Source organism: Eleginops maclovinus, chromosome 18, assembly GCF_036324505.1.
Source record: "Eleginops maclovinus isolate JMC-PN-2008 ecotype Puerto Natales chromosome 18, JC_Emac_rtc_rv5, whole genome shotgun sequence".
In the NCBI taxonomy this organism is placed as follows: domain Eukaryota; kingdom Metazoa; phylum Chordata; class Actinopteri; order Perciformes; family Eleginopidae; genus Eleginops; species Eleginops maclovinus.
The window spans coordinates 17,013,117-17,028,677 of NC_086366.1; the positions used below are offsets into that span (position 1 = coordinate 17,013,117).

Below are 15,561 nucleotides of genomic sequence, written 5' to 3' on the forward strand. Positions count from 1 at the left end.
GAACCCTCCTCCGTGCAAAGTAAATCTCCACTTTCTGGGGGGTTGGGCTGAGGGGGGTTGGGAGGTAACTTGCGGTCGTCGCTCAGTGTAGTGAAAGGTGCTTGAGGTTCACAAATTAACCCTCTCCTCTTGTTCTGCACGTTTTCATCCAGTACGGTAATACACTGGTCAGCGCTCTTCGGCTATGTAATAGATACAATATATTCTACCACAGGCTGGAAATCTAAAGAGGTTAATTCGGCTGACTCCTCCCAGCGTTGGAATTTATCGTATTAATAATCACACCACTTGAGCTTCGCCTTAAAAGTGGGAGGGCTGCTCGAGAGTGCGGAAACCAAGAGGAGCTGTCTCCGTTACGCGTGGTGCTGAAAGTGCCGCTCGCCTCATTATGTGGTCGGTCTTCTTTGTCTTTCTGTCGTATCTGGACAGAAACTTCGTCAAAGGCGACTTCCTGAGCCGCGCTTTGGACGCAGAAAAGGAGAGCAAAGAAATGTTCTCCATGCTCAACGGCACCTTTTGCGCAAAAATGTCAACCGTGAGGGAGAGCTTCCTGTACCAGGTGTCAGACGGAGCCGAGGTGGTGCGCTCCGTCGTCAGCCCCGCCGGGAAGCTTGTGAACTGCTCCGTCACTGTGAACCAGATGCAGGTGAAGTCGTTCATGCATGAGTGCAGGTTGGGACTGAAAGAGCAGAGAGCCGGGCGACAGCTGGAGACGCGTTTTGCGCGCATGAACGACGCCAAACTGATGTGCGGTGAGTTTAAGGAGAGGTCGGAGCGCAGCGGCAGGGAGAGAGGTGATGACGCTGCGCTGAAGGACCAGGTTTTAAAAAGGTCCAAGAGGGGCTTCACTTATCCTGGGACCCTGTGGTGTGGAGCTGGAAATATGGCTGATAATTATGACCAGCTCGGTGGGTAATATGCTTTCAATATCTTTGAGTTAATCAACTTAATATGAGTGTGTAATAATAACAATAATTCTGACCTCCGTGTTGCAGGAGATTTTGCAGAGACTGACAGCTGCTGCCGTATTCATGACCACTGCCCTCACGTCATCCACGCCTTCTCCTCCAACTATGGCTACGCTAACTTCAAGTGGCACTCCATCTGTCATTGTGACTGTGATAATGCGTGAGTAAAACATATAGGTCTCACCTTTATGTGTACATGTCTTATTGCATTTATCTAGATTCAAAGTTTGAAGATTACCAGTATGAAAGCATTTGGAAAAGCATTTTCATAAGAACATTGTACTGCTGTGAATCAGGCTTTTAATCAGCTAAAACGGTTTCAAGAACTGCATCAGAATGAAAAAACCCATCTCAAAACTTGTGAAAAAGAACACAGCAAACTTCAAGCTAAAAATGGTCAATAAGTTTAAGCTGTTACAAGTTCCAATTTTGTTCGGGACTAACCTTTAAACAATTCCAAAAAATGATGCTGTCATGAGCTATTAGAGATATAACTGTAACAGTTCTTTGCCTAGATTTAATTGGAAGGAAACTAAACGTTTGAACTAAAAAAGGTGTTAAAAACATTTGAAATTAAAAGTAGAAAGTATCTAAAGAAGTAATGAAAGTGTGGCTATTGGTTAGAACAAAGAACAATATTTCAATGAACATCTGATTAGAATGCCTGAATTGAAACCTAAAACATGTTCATTGGTTACATCACAATGTTGGATACATGTTAAATAAAATGTATAACAACTTGGTAGACATATTTCAAATGCTTAAAGGGATAGTCCGGCGAAAATTGACCCCAGGGTCTTTTTCTGCATGAAAACTGATCAAGTAAGCCCTGCAGAGTTTTTTTTGTTCATCAGCAAGTATTGAGCTTGCCCGGAAAAACATGGAGCAACGCTAATAGCCAAAATGGCTTACAGTGCATTCGATCGGGGCAGTGCGCAGAACGCTTCCAAAACGGCATTTTTTAATGCTTGATGCTTATTTTATTCTAGTTACTACATTTTTCATCTTGCACTGCCATCTCCTGAAAGAGATTACTAGAAATTAGACTGCATTTTTGTTTTCCTTGCAGGTTAAAAGCTTGCCTGAGGAAAGTGAACGACACATCTTCCAGGGTAGTTGGTCAGGCGTTCTTCAACGTCATCGGTGTGCCTTGCTTTGAGTTGGCCTATGAAGAACAGTGTGCAGAGCGACACTGGTATGGCATGTAAGTATCAATGCACCCTGGTGTTAAACTTTTAAGTAGATTTGCAACATACTGAGCTGTATTACTTTTTGAAATCACTGCACATACAAACCTCCCTTTCGTTTGCTTTCTTCAGGTGTAAACATTACGAGAAGCTTCCCATTGCTGTGCTGCAAGAGGCGGTCCCTTATGACTTTGGCGGCATTGATGTCATCGATAAGCTGACGGTGGCTCCTCCCAAGAGGAAAGACTCCAAGGAAAGCAAAGAAGAAGAGAAACCGGAGAGTACAACACAGTCTACAATGTCAGGTCCAGAAGAGCCTTCACTCCAAAATGTTGTCACCGCTGCTGAGGACTTCATTAAGGTCCTCGCTACCGTCTCCACCTCTCAAAGCTCCAACGACCCTGATAAGAATGAGACACAAAACTCAGAGAAGAAGAAGAGGAAGAAAATAGGGAAGAAGAAGAAAACCAACAAAAAGCGAAAAGGAAAGGGAAGGAAGAGAAAGCAGAAAGCAGATGAAGGAGCTGCAGTTTCACCCTCTGGCTGCAAAGCAGAAGAAGTAATCGCCCTAAGAAACTTCATTGGTGAGTCACACAAACAGGAGCCATCAATTGGAAACACAAACAGACTCAGTGACAGTGAATATAAGCTTGGAGGAAAAGAGCCCTATAATGAAGTCATGAAAGATGAGCCAGCAATTGAGAAGGAGACAGTTTCCATTATGCCACCTACGCTGGTACAGAAGAAACCAGCAGAGTCCACAGAAGAAATCACTCTTACTACACCCACCACTGCTATTCCACATGAAGTAACCAGAAGGCCCAGAAAAGAGAGGAAAAAGAAGAGCAAGAAAAATACTCTTCCTCCCTTTGAAGAGCTTGTAGCGGACACATCAGATAACTTATCAGCCACCATTTCTATCCTCCCATCATTACCATAACCCCGACAGAACAGCCCAAGCAACAAAGCTTTGTTGTCAGGCCTGCCAGTACCCCCATTGAAATCCCCAAAGTCAAAAGAAACAGGTCAAAGGAGAGAGAAGACAGAGAGGGGAGGAAAAAAAGGAGGAAAGTCAGCTTAGCTTCTCCCTTTGTGGAAGCTGGCCATGAAAATTCCTCCATGGACAATCTGAAAGTAATCCCTCTCACCGGGGCTCCCACCGTACCGTCGTTGCCCACCACAGAGCGGCAGGTTTCACAGACAATTCAGGTTTACGGAGGGAAGACGGTCGTCCAAGTTACGGCTCTGAACTCCTCCTTTACTGTTTTGAAAGGGCAGAAGTCAAAAGGAAGGAAAAGTCGAAGGAGGAAAACAGTTTCACCATTTTATTCAAGTGAAAGTCCACGTGCACTGGCCATCCCTCTAACTACTGCTACAATTAGCAGGCCTGCAGAACACACAGAATCTCACAGTGAATGGATGCTTTTGACAACTGTCACAGTAGCCCCTTCTATCATTACACACAGACACCGGCAAAGAATAAGGCAGCAGAGAAAACCACGAAAGAAAGTAATGGCTGCTGTTTTTTATGATGTCGTTTCTATCCCAAACCAAACTGAACAAACACCAGTGACTTTTACAACCACACAATCCAAAGTCGCCTCCGCTGAAGAGCTTAACCTACTGAGATCTGAAAAACTCCACGAGACCACCTCAGCCACTCCAGTCATGAGTCCAATTCAGTTATCAATTGAGAGAGCAAAAGCACAATTCACCCTGAAGAAGAGGAGGAAAGCAGCACGCTCCTTTAGACAACAATGAGCCATGTGGCGCAAAAGTATAGGCCAAACAATCTTAACTGGCTAGGCTAGCTCCTGTCGATCAGATACACCCGAGTTTTATACTTCATAAATATCTTTACAGTATAGTCTTTTTCACTTAAGCTTTTAATTAACAGCAATCATATTCATATATGTGGAAATCATGTTTTGTAATATTGTTTTCTGCATGTCTATAATAAAGTTTTAAAAACATTTTGTGACTTCCTCTACTGGAACTGCTACATCTTTGACCCGACTTCGGATTAGCGGTATAACATGGATGGATGATGGCACCATTTCTATTTAGTGAAAAGATATATATTGGGAAATGTGCATTTTGTTTTTCTATCTGAGAGTTTAATTAAATGATTGGTACAAACGTTCCAGATGCTAAAGATTAAGCTAACACCAGCAGCTGATAACTTAAAACTGAAACATGTCAAATATGACCTAATAGCATAAATGTATGAGCTTTAGAAGTGCAGGTAGAAGGTGTTTGTTACCTTTGAACGAAGCCAGGATAGCTGTTTCCCATTGTTTCAAGCATTTGCGCTAATCTAAGGTAACCGGCTACAGGCAGTGGCTTCATACTCACCATTTACATGCAGGTAAAATATTTTCATGAAACACTGTAAGAAAGTAAATAACTGTATTTTTCACAATGTCTAACAAATGTCAATGTCTTATTCCAGTTTAAACTGTGTAGATATCTGAAATGATAAATATTCTGGAAAAAAATACAGAATGAGCAGAGGGAGATATCTAGCAAAATAACGCTTGAAATGATCCTTTTAAAATGATCTTGTGTGACACTCTCTTGTTATCGCAGCTTGAAATATTAAAGAAAATTAAAAGTCTAAATATCCGATGCTCAGCACTAACCTGCTCAGCATGATTTCATTTTTGTGAACCTTTTTTTCCAAACAGTGGGCAAAGAAACCTTGCCAAGAAGAACTTGCACATTTATGCAATGTTCCCTTTTGTTTAAAGGGCTTTATAGTCTCCCCCCTCCACCCAGCCATGTGGTTTAAGGCAGGGTCACATTCTAAACACAGATTAGGTTCTCACTTTGCACTTTACTTTCACCTCTCAGCACTTAGGGTTTGTAACACCCAGTGCAGTGGCTGAAATCCTTCCAGGTCAGCTGATTCTCACATGCTTGGCATAAGACACATTTATCTGAATGACTTGAAAAGTGTGACATGTCCAACAGATCTTCATCACGTCTGATACATAGAAAGTTAAATGCACTGCTGAGAAAAGATTTTCCGATATACTGGCCAGCATCAGATTATCTTGTGTGAATCTTGCAAACTGTGGGAAACTATGTAACAATGCAGACGTTCATGCTGCAGCAAAGATTTTTTGGAATATACCCAAGCTTTGAAAGGAGCTTGGCATTCATATTCAATCATAAGCTGAAATGGTAGAGCATCTTACAGTTGGATCTTTGATAAGACTTTTTCTCAAAGTAAGGGGAGAAACAGTGGCATGAACTTTCTATCTCATCTCCAAGTTTAAATAGTTTTGGGAACATTTTTACTTATATTTATTCTAAGTTTTATTAACACCGGATCTGCATTCAAATTGAAGCTGTCGGTATGGATTTTAAAACTCAAACATTTACTTTGCAAAATAACGTATATGAAATGTATTGTTATTCATAGTTATGCCCTAATCACAAATGAATTTACTTTGAATGTGAATGAAACACTCAACAGAAGTGTCCATGTGTACAGTTTACATTGAGTTAATCTGTACAAATCAGATTCATACACAGATCAAGAATGGTTAGCACAATTAGAGGTACAAACACAAACATAAATATACAGTCTTAATATACACACATTTCCTGAACCTACAGTATATGATTGCAGCTTATACCACTTTGGTTGGATGCCCACTGGTCACGGGTTGTGTTTGGGTTTTGACTCCAACTCGTTACGGCAGAGTAGGCTTTGAAATATAGGAGATGTGTTAGGAGGCACGCTCCGGTCAGGCAGAAAAAACACAGAAAAGGGAAATACAATCAATAGTATGAGAGATAATGAGAGGACAGCACACTCTGTGGCATCCAATTAGAATGGTGAAGAATCCAATAGCCCATTATATTTACCAACACAGTGGAGGAGTTATTGATTAAGAGAAAATAACGTGGAGTGGGTAAAAATGAGCTGGTGCGGCACTGCTGGATTAGGGAGAGAGATGTTGTGCTTCTGAGCCAATAAGACCAAGTATAACACACACAGATGTTGCTCCTATGATTTGAATAGGTTGTGGACAACAGTTAGTTTGGTTAGTCAATATGTATCGTTGCTTTACAGTTACACAAAGACAAGCTCATTTTATTTTAAAGAGTAAGAACATGTAAAGGGCTCTGATTAGATTTCTGTCCGACAAACTTATAGAGTATAGGATGCAACACTATGTTTCTGTGCTGGTTTCCAATAAAACAGAAATAAACAATGATTTTTGCTCCTTTACATTGAATGTAGAAGGCATTGGACATTAAAAATTAATCTGAAAAAACCCCCCCCGCCAAAATTCGAAAAAATCTCTTTCTTGCAGTGAATTAGGAGGTTGAATTAACAGAAAATGTGTGCAACAATTTTGTCGGAGTGAATTGAATCACTTGAATATAAAATGTTAAACATTGATGTGATTCATGCAAACATCTTGCTCAAATGTTAAAAGAACATTGTTTTAACTTTAAGAGTACAATACAGCAACTCTGCTTCCTTGTTTGGTTCCTGTAACAGGCCAGTAATCATTATTCTATTCCTGGCAGGTGATTGTGGCAAAGACTAGCATCCATTTCTCTGTTACACATTTTCTGTTTGGGTGCAAGAAGCTGCACCCTGGTCATGAAACAGCCAGCCAAGTGCTTTTTCAGCAAGTGTGTGTATACAAATTAAGGCTTTGGGTAAAAGGAGGATCATTACCATCAGAAAGGTGTGTGGTTTTTGGTTGGCAGTCACCAGCAAACCCTGGCTTTCGTCCGGACTTGAGACTGGGCAGGAAACTCACTGGCAGCTCTCCTCAGGCAGAAACACAGAAAGAGATCATAGCAGGTTTCTCTTTTAAAAAGAGACACTAAGATATTAAGTTTGGAACAAAGTGGTGGACTGACAGGCTGACATGATGCTCCTAACATGTCTAAAAAAAACATTTATTCATATTAGCTGCTGTTGGGGAAAATATTTTCCTAGGCCAATAACTTTGACCTAGTTTATCCGTTTGTACTGCCCTCGCTGAGCCCAGGCCTGTGACCTTGGAGTGCTATGCTTTCTGTGTTTTTTCTCCCTATTCCTGCCTGTTGGCATCAGCTGATAGAGGTGTTATAGTGTGTTGCATGTTTTATTTTGTTATGCAGAATGTTGATTATTCTCTCAGAACCAGCTTAATACATGGGACCGGGGTGAGAAATCCTCAGAATTAGTAGGGCAAGCGCTGTCACCTTGTGGCTGCAGAAAATGTCCTGGTCAATTCTCCGGTCGTAACTTCAAATAAACCTTTGGTTTGCCATCAAGTTGCAGCTCTCCCGCAGCTCTCCCGTGTCTCATTGTGTTTTGACTCCAGGCTCCAGAGGTTTCCATTACACCTGTGAAAACAATCTTACAATTGATCATCTTCTCTCTTTTTTTTTTTGATATTATGGAAGAAGAGGGTAATGTATCTCCTGTTCCAGCGATAACAAAGGAAGACCTATTTGAACAAGAAAGAAAGAAATGACTCATGTTAATGCCCCTCTGCCTTCTCTGTGTGGTTAAATTAAATTGATTATTGCATATACAGCTCCGGAAAAATTAAGAGACCACTCCAAATTGTTCTTAAATCTCAATCTCTACGTGTATGGCAGCCATTCCAGTGTCTGTTGAATTCCAACACAGAGAAATGTTGTCAGTAGTTTAAAGAATACAATTAAAAAAGCTACATACCTGCGGAGCTGTATATTAAAGAATCCATGAAGTTTGATCAGTTTAGTCCTGAAGATCATTTAATAGGTGTTAGTTTTATTAGCGCTATAGCATAAACAACAGAAGAACTTACCCACTTACATCCTCAAAAAGCTTTTCAATGTGATTCCAGATTTCTGCTGTTTAGCTAAAAGATTGAACCAACCATGAAATTACAATCCTGCAGGCATGTCAAGATATTGTGCTTGTGACCTCTAGTGGACAATTCTGAAGGGATATTTATCATGTCAATGGAAATCCACCCTCAAGCTGCCTTTGAAAAGTGTGTGCATCATTGCAGATCATATTATAATCTCAGAAAAATACAATATGCTAACATGTTGCTAGCAAATATTTCACCAATCATATAGTACAACAACATGCCAGTTTTTCTTTCATTTCAAAAATACTCAAGTCCTGGATTTCAAACAAGATAATGTTAAATGACACAGAGGTGGGAGAAGTACTCAGATCTTGTACTTGAGCTAAAGTAGAAGTACCAGAGTATAGGAATACCCTGTTACAAGTAAAATTCCAGTAATCAAAATGTCACTCAAGTAAAGTACAACTCCCTACTTGAGTAACTGTACTTTGTTACTTTACACAACTGAAAGTACATAACTATTGACGGCAAATGTGCTGAAAGTATTTGTACTTGTGTTCAAAGTCAAAGTACAACATAGCACCATTTAGGGTGTTATTCATTATGTATAGGTTATTGGAATAATATTAGTAGTGCAAAACATGTAAGAAGTGTTTCAATATTAATGTTGTCCTTAACTGTTTGGTAGTTTCTTATAAAACAAAGTGACATACTGAATAAACTAATATGATATTTGATGTAACTACTATAGCTGTCAGAACAATGCAGTATGAGTGTTTTTATGTGAAGTACAAAGTGTCATAAAATATTTACAGTCAAGTTCAGCACAGACACTTTTAGTATGTACTCAAGTTTGAAACATATCTCCTGTATGAATCATTGTTGTAATGAAGTTTGAGAATTTATGTTTGTTACTGACTTTTTAAGACAATTTTAACCATGCTGATAAGAATTGTAAACAATATAAATTGCGTTACAGAGACCGCACCTCATCAGACAACAGAGTACATCCTGAATGTCCAAATGTGAGGCAACCCTTCCACGCATACATTCTGTAATAGAGGTTAATGTACAAAGTCCTGTAGAAAAAGCTTTTAATCCAGAGAATCTTAAGAATATTTAATCAATTATAAGTGGTGATAGGACAGGACATTCCTTATCTACGGCAGAGATAATGTCCTGGCCACAGCACATAGCTGTCTGCCTGTACATTATATGGCTGTGCTAAGTGTAATGTGATTGTGAATAAATGCAGTAATGGATCTACTATAAGATTGAGGCAGACTTTGTTGTTAAATCATTAATTTTTGAGAAACTTTACAGTGCTGTACTTGGCACAAAAGTTCTCTTAAATAAACACAATGATAAAATGTTGATGCTGAGCAAGTGTAGTTTACTTTGGTCACATAATTGTTTAGCGTGCCAATATTTACAAATTAGCACTTCACAGAAAGGTCAATATTTTTTGCAGGTTTTTGCTTAAAAAAATTATATTGTACAAAATAAGTGCTTGAGGTAAAGTAAGAGGATAACCGAGGTCAGTAAACTGAGGTTTTTACTGTTATACATGCTTGTGACATTTTGTCAAATATATCTTTACAACAGTTTAATGCTGTGGGTTGCTATTTGTTCATGCTTGTCATATGTGTTTGCTGTCAAACAAATAATCCAAATATTTTCGAATCAATTTGGAGCGCAACATTACTCTTCCAATCAGACATTTTATTAACTGCAAAATTGATGTACAAACTTCCAAACCCAATCTATTCCATGATCAAATAAAATAATTGTAGTAAACCAGTGAGATGAATTATGTGTCTCAGCACTACAACACCTGCTCCACAGGTCGCATCTGAATGTCTCCAATCTGAAAGAAAAGACGTAAAGGCAGTCCCATTATCCGTAAACTAACAATAAATGACAAAGAGCAAAGGTAAAAACATGTGTCATAACATTAAAGACACTATAGAGGCTGTAAAATCTTGACAGTAATCACATACCTGCACATGGGGAGGGGCACTCAGGACGTATGTTACCGAGTTAGCAACATCTATTGCTTCCAAAGCCTGTAAGAGAAGATAAAAATGTATAGATATGCAAAAAAATATCACAACAGAACTCTGGGAATATAGGAATAATACTTGTACCTTAAATTTTGTGTATGAAGCAGCAGCTTTATCAGCATTTTGGCTGTAGAGCCTCGGAGCAAATTCTGTCTCCACCACGCCGGGAGAAATACACTAAAAATAAGAGGAAATGATCAGAAATGTATGTAACACATGTAACATAAAGACTGTACATTTGTCTTATTATAGCAAATAATACAGCTGTCTTAAAGCAGCTTCGGAAAGGAACTACAAATTTGTAACAGAGCTATTTTATTAAATTACAAAAATAATGTTATTAGTATCATAACAGTCACTATATAAATTGTTGGTGATTAAAAATAACTAACATCTGTACATGAAATGACATGTTCCAATCCTAATTCAAATTAAATCGGGAACATTTAATAAAAGTAAGGTTTAAGTTAATGAGGACTTTCAGCTTTGCCTAGTTTGAAACATTTCTTAGAGAAGTAAAACAATCTCATAAGTAACAAGACATTAAAATAGTTACAAAAAAAGAAAAGAAAAATGTTGGCGTCTCTCTTACTGTTGCTCTGATGTGGGTGTTGGCCTCACGCAGCTCCTGCCTCAGGCCCTCTGTCAGAGCTGTCACAGCAAACTTGGTGGAGCTGTAGAAATGTACATCAGTACTGTGGACTACACGGTGCCCGCTCATGCTGCAGAAAAGAAGATATCCCAGTTATACAAAGGGTTAACCAGGACAGCAACTTAACTATACTTACGAATATAAGTCTTGGGAATATACCAAAATCTGTTAAATTGTATTTTTCAGTCGTTCTATAAAAGCCACGTTTGACTAAGACATGAAAGACAATGTGTGAGACCCAAAATGCTATAAGGTCTAGGGATGCAACTATTTAAAAAATGTTAGAATGGTCATTCTCAAAGTCATTTTTCAAACATACACACCAAATATGTGTTTGCTATTTTTGTTTGTCTTATTTGATAGTGAGCTGAATATCTTTAGGTGTAGGACTGTTGGTTGACCACCAGAAAATATATGAAGATGTCACCTTAGGCTTCAGGATTTTGTGACTCACTTACATTTTAAAAACCAAATGATCAAAAATAATTAGCAAATGAATCTGTACTGAAAATAATTGTTGGTTGCAGCCGTAGTTAGTTTAATAAATGGGTGATCTATTTATTTATTTCCTACAATTGAAATCATAGTATAGAAATAACTCTATTGATTTGCCATAGATAGCATTTGGAGGGGAAGGGGAACTTCAATGCTGCAAAAATCATAGAAAATAAATAAAAGTTTACCTGTTTAAGTTGATGATGTGCCCATCATCAACATTTCTTTCTTTCATTGACTGATACGCTTCACGGGAGCAGATACACAAGGCAAGAACGTTCACCTGCAAGACACCAAGCAGAAAAGTACCAAGTAAAAACATCAGAAGCTTTCGGATAATTGCCTTTAGTCATAGGGGGGAAAACCGGGGCTTTACAGTTGGGCAAAAAAGTATTTAGTCAGCCACCAATTGTGCAAGTTCTCCCATTTAAAAAGATGAGAGAGGCCTGTAATTTTTATCATAGGTACACTCAACTATGAGAGACAGAATGAGAAAAAAAATCCAGGAAATCACATTGTAGGATTTTTAAAGAATTTATTTTCAAATTATTGTGGAAAATAAGTATTTGGTCAATAACAAAAGTTCATCTCAATACTTTGTTATATACCCTTTGTTGGCAATGACAGAGGTCAAACGTTTTCTGTAAGTCTTCACAAGGTTTTCACACACTGTTGCTGGTATTTTGGCCCATTCCTCCATGCAGATCTCCTCTAAAGCAGTGATGTTTTGGGGCTGTCGCTGGGCAACACGGACTTTCAACTCCCTCCAAAGATTTTCTATGGGATTGAGATCTGGAGACTGATTAGGCCACTCCAGGACCTTGAAATGCTTCTTACGAAGCCACTCCTTCGTTGCCCTGGCGGTGTGTTTGGGATCATTGTCATGCTGAAAGACCCAGCCACGCTTCATCTTCAGTGCCCTTGCTGATGGAAGGAGGTTTTCACTCAAAATCTCACGATACATGGCCCCATTCATTCTTTCCTTTACACGGATCAGTCGTCCTGGTCCCTTTGCAGAAAAACAGCCCCAAAGCATGATGTTTCCACCCCCATGCTTCACAGTAGGCATGGTGTTCTTTGGATGCAACTCTGCATTCTTTCTCCTCCAAACACGACGAGTTGAGTTTTTACCAAAAAGTTCTATTTTGGTTTCATCTGACCATATGACATTCTCCCAATCCTCTTCTGGATCATCCAAATGCCCTCTAGCAAACTTCAGACGGGCCTGGACATGTACTGGCTTAAGCAGCGGGACACGTCTGGAACTGCAGGATTTAAGTCCCTGGCGGCGTAGTGTGTTACTGATGGTAGCCTCTGTTACTTTGGTCGCAGCTCTCTGCAGGTCATTCACTAGGTCCCCCCGTGTGGTTCTGGGATTTTTGCTCACCGTTCTTGTGATAATTTTGACCCCACGGGGTGAGATCTTGCGTGGAGCCCCAGATCGAGGGAGATTAGCAGTGGTCTTGTATGTCTTCCATTTTCTAATAATTGCTCCCACAGTTGATTTCTTCACACCAAGCTGCTTACCTATTGCACATTCAGTTTTCCCAGCCTGGTGCAGGTCTACAATTTTGTCTCTGGTCTCCTTTGACAGCTCTTTGGTCTTGGCCATAGTGGAGTTTGGAGTATGACTGTTTGAGGTTGTGGACAGGTGTCTTTTATACTGATAACGAGTTCAAAAAGGTGCCATTAATACAGGTAACGAGTGGAGGACAGAGGAGCCTCTTAAAGAAGAAGTTACAGGTCTGTGAGAGCCAGAAATCTTGCTTGTTTGTAGGTGACCAAATACTTATTTTACAGAGGAATTGACCAATTAATTCTTTAAAAATCCTACAATGTGATTTCCTGTATTTGTTTTTCTCATTTTGTCTCTCACAGTTGAGGTATACCTATGATAAAAATTACAGGCCTCTCTCATCTTTTTAAATGGGAGAACTTGCACAATTGGTGGCTGACTAAATACTTTATTGCCCCACTGTATATGTACCGCATTTCTTTTTAAAGACTTACATCCAGCATGTTCTTCCAGCCGCTGGTTTGGCCGTGCAACAGCGACTCCGGATGAGCTAAGCCAGCGTTGTTGATGCACACATCCACCCCTTTGTGCTGTGCTTTAATGGCAGCGAACATGGACAGAATCTCCTCTTCGTTGTTCAAGTCACACTTGAAAGGTACCAAAACACCACTGTGGCCTGCACTTTGACACTCAGCTGCCAGGTTCTAAAAGAAAAAAAAAGATGTCAAACAATCAGATGTACAGTCACAACCATCTCACCTAGACTTTAGACTTTTTTTATTTTCAAATGTTTATTTGTAGATTTGGGCAAAACCTTGCACAATAAAATATTTACTTTGTATTTACATTTTATTGTAATTTGAATAGGTCTCCATGATACTTTTTGATACATGTTTATGTGCTTTAGAGCTCTTGTTTTGGGAGATAAACTTATAAAGACTCAGGGAAACTTGAGCTGGGCATGGTACATGTTTTACAGGTTATTTACCAGGAAGTTGTTCAGGTGCAAAGTCATCCAGCCTTTGATGAATCTCATCTCTAGACTAATATAAGTGGGATAATAAAGCCCAAGCTAAAGCCAATACCCACATACCACACCTCATCTTTTAAGTTTGTGTGAAACATTTTATTGAGTTCAATGTTTTATTTCATAAAGCTTTTATGAAATCGGCTATAAAGCCCTACAGACCATGTAGCCTATAAAACTTGTCAATTTTGATTGAGCCATTGTAAAATAAATACTTTGGAACCAAACGCCAAGTTGGCAGCAAGATTTGAGACGGAGGAGAATGTTTATGTATTTATTTGTAGGCCTACTGGAAAATAAGAGGCCAGTACCGTGTATTTTTACGTACCACTTGATCACGAGAAATCTTGTCTGAACAACCTCAAAGGTGCACGACCATACTCTCAAGCCTACATACGATTGACATAGACAACAAAAACACACTTTCAGTTCTCTCTAAAATTATACTTCGCACATCATCAACACAGTGTTTGGAAGTGTGGCTAACTAACTCACAGCTAACGTGAGCTTCCCTTGTAGTGTCGCGGTGTTTTGTACAACTCAATTGGACTGTATTTCATCACATCCCACCAGACAGTGCAGCAATACACATTTAAGTTCAGAGTAAACACACCTGTATTTTTTCGACATCCCTGCTACAGCCCACCACTTTCATACCACACCGGACCAGCTCCTTGGCTATGGCTGCCCCGATACCCACCGAGGCCCCAGTCACCAGGGCCACTCTACCCCTCCACCGGTTCATCTCTCTCGTTCAGCTGCTGTCAACACACACCCCTCACTAAAGACAGGAGAGGTTCACAGCGTTTTGGCTGCAGAGATAGAGGCCATGAAGAACTCCCACAGCCAGGTGCATGTGAACGCAGCACAGTGGACGTATTTCAGCGTCATTACGTCACTGATGCATTCAGGTGAACTGCCAACTAAAGGATTTCGAACCACGACGTGGTTTTGAGGACTGTTCTGCTTTATATTCATACGATTGCTGCAATTTGATGGAAAAAGCAATATTTGAGTTGGAATTACACTTAAAAACAATGTTTCGACTGAAAAGGTTGTTACTTTGCCCATTAAGAAAATCATGATTAAAGACACAGTTTGTTTAACCTCAACTCATACGCAAACCAATAATAGTCCTATCAGATTTGTCATATAGTGGCACAGATCCACCTCTGCACTGCAGCTTTATTGCTTGTAAAAAATATGCTGGTAAACTGCACTCTCATACGTTTTATTACATTTTACATTTCAACTTCCTTTTTCATGTACTGTATACATTTTCTGTACGTTTATTTTATTTATTATGCATATTTTATAAATATGTAGTGTTTATAAAGTTTGAAATCTACATATTTAATTTCACCATGTAAATGGAACAACTTTGGCACAAAGCCCTCTCTTGTCTTATCATTGGTGATCTCAAATATAGGGTACATTATGACCTAAATTTGTACATCAAAAGATACACTATTCTGAGCCTTCTCTTTCTTGTGAAGATGTGGTCCATAAAATCCTAATTACATGTCTCCCTTTCAAAACATTTGTTGTTTTAACATTTAATATTTTATCCAAACATACACTGAATATGAGAGAAAGAACTATCTGAATATTCTCAATATCAATACGTGCTGACGGATGCCTTGAATTGCAATTATGCAGGTGAATACATTTAAAAGTCTTAAACAGTGTTATTAATTATTGTATACTTAATGCACTGTTTGTTTTTCCAGCTGGATTTGATGAGAAATTATCAACTCTCATCAACTCAGCATGATTCAATGATTGCATAAATTGTACTTGCCATTGACTTTCAAACCCAATAGACTTGATTTTG

General features: G+C 39.3%; 2 protein-coding genes across 2 annotated transcripts; one reads left to right on the forward strand and one right to left on the reverse strand.

Annotated features, from left to right (window-relative positions):
• The first annotated feature begins 321 nt into the window (after positions 1 to 321).
• On the forward strand, positions 322 to 4,996 carry proca1 (protein interacting with cyclin A1). The gene is made up of 4 exons (XM_063907664.1): positions 322 to 908; positions 996 to 1,128; positions 2,038 to 2,172; positions 2,288 to 4,996. Exons 1-4 carry the CDS (start codon positions 389 to 391, stop codon positions 3,093 to 3,095), a joined length of 1,596 nt encoding a protein of 531 aa, XP_063763734.1. The 5' UTR covers positions 322 to 388; the 3' UTR covers positions 3,096 to 4,996.
• A 4,679-nt stretch (positions 4,997 to 9,675) lies between these two features.
• On the reverse strand, positions 9,676 to 14,624 carry LOC134880654 (dehydrogenase/reductase SDR family member 11-like). The gene is made up of 7 exons (XM_063907665.1): positions 14,341 to 14,624; positions 13,195 to 13,404; positions 11,373 to 11,467; positions 10,630 to 10,759; positions 10,122 to 10,214; positions 9,975 to 10,040; positions 9,676 to 9,841 (listed from the first exon to the last, which is right to left on the reverse strand). Exons 1-7 carry the CDS (start codon positions 14,470 to 14,472, stop codon positions 9,800 to 9,802), a joined length of 768 nt encoding a protein of 255 aa, XP_063763735.1. The 5' UTR covers positions 14,473 to 14,624; the 3' UTR covers positions 9,676 to 9,799.
• Between the last annotated feature and the right edge of the window lie 937 nt (positions 14,625 to 15,561).

What these genes read in the sequence shown, in the direction of transcription:
- proca1 (XM_063907664.1), top strand. Translation starts at nt 389, where the DNA reads ATGTGGTCGGTCTTCTTTGTCTTTCTGTCGTATCTGGACAGAAACTTC. An exon ending in CATTGTGACTGTGATAATGC is followed by an intron (nt 1,129 to 2,037) that starts GTGAGTAAAACA and finishes TTTTCCTTGCAG; the next exon opens with GTTAAAAGCTTGCCTGAGGA. An exon ending in GAGCGACACTGGTATGGCAT is followed by an intron (nt 2,173 to 2,287) that starts GTAAGTATCAAT and finishes TGCTTTCTTCAG; the next exon opens with GTGTAAACATTACGAGAAGC.
- LOC134880654 (XM_063907665.1), bottom strand. Translation starts at nt 14,472, where the DNA reads ATGAACCGGTGGAGGGGTAGAGTGGCCCTGGTGACTGGGGCCTCGGTG. An exon ending in GGGATGTCGAAAAAATACAG is followed by an intron (nt 13,405 to 14,340) that starts GTGTGTTTACTC and finishes TTTTTCTTTTAG; the next exon opens with AACCTGGCAGCTGAGTGTCA. An exon ending in CACATCATCAACTTAAACAG is followed by an intron (nt 10,760 to 11,372) that starts GTAAACTTTTAT and finishes TCTTTTCTGCAG; the next exon opens with CATGAGCGGGCACCGTGTAG.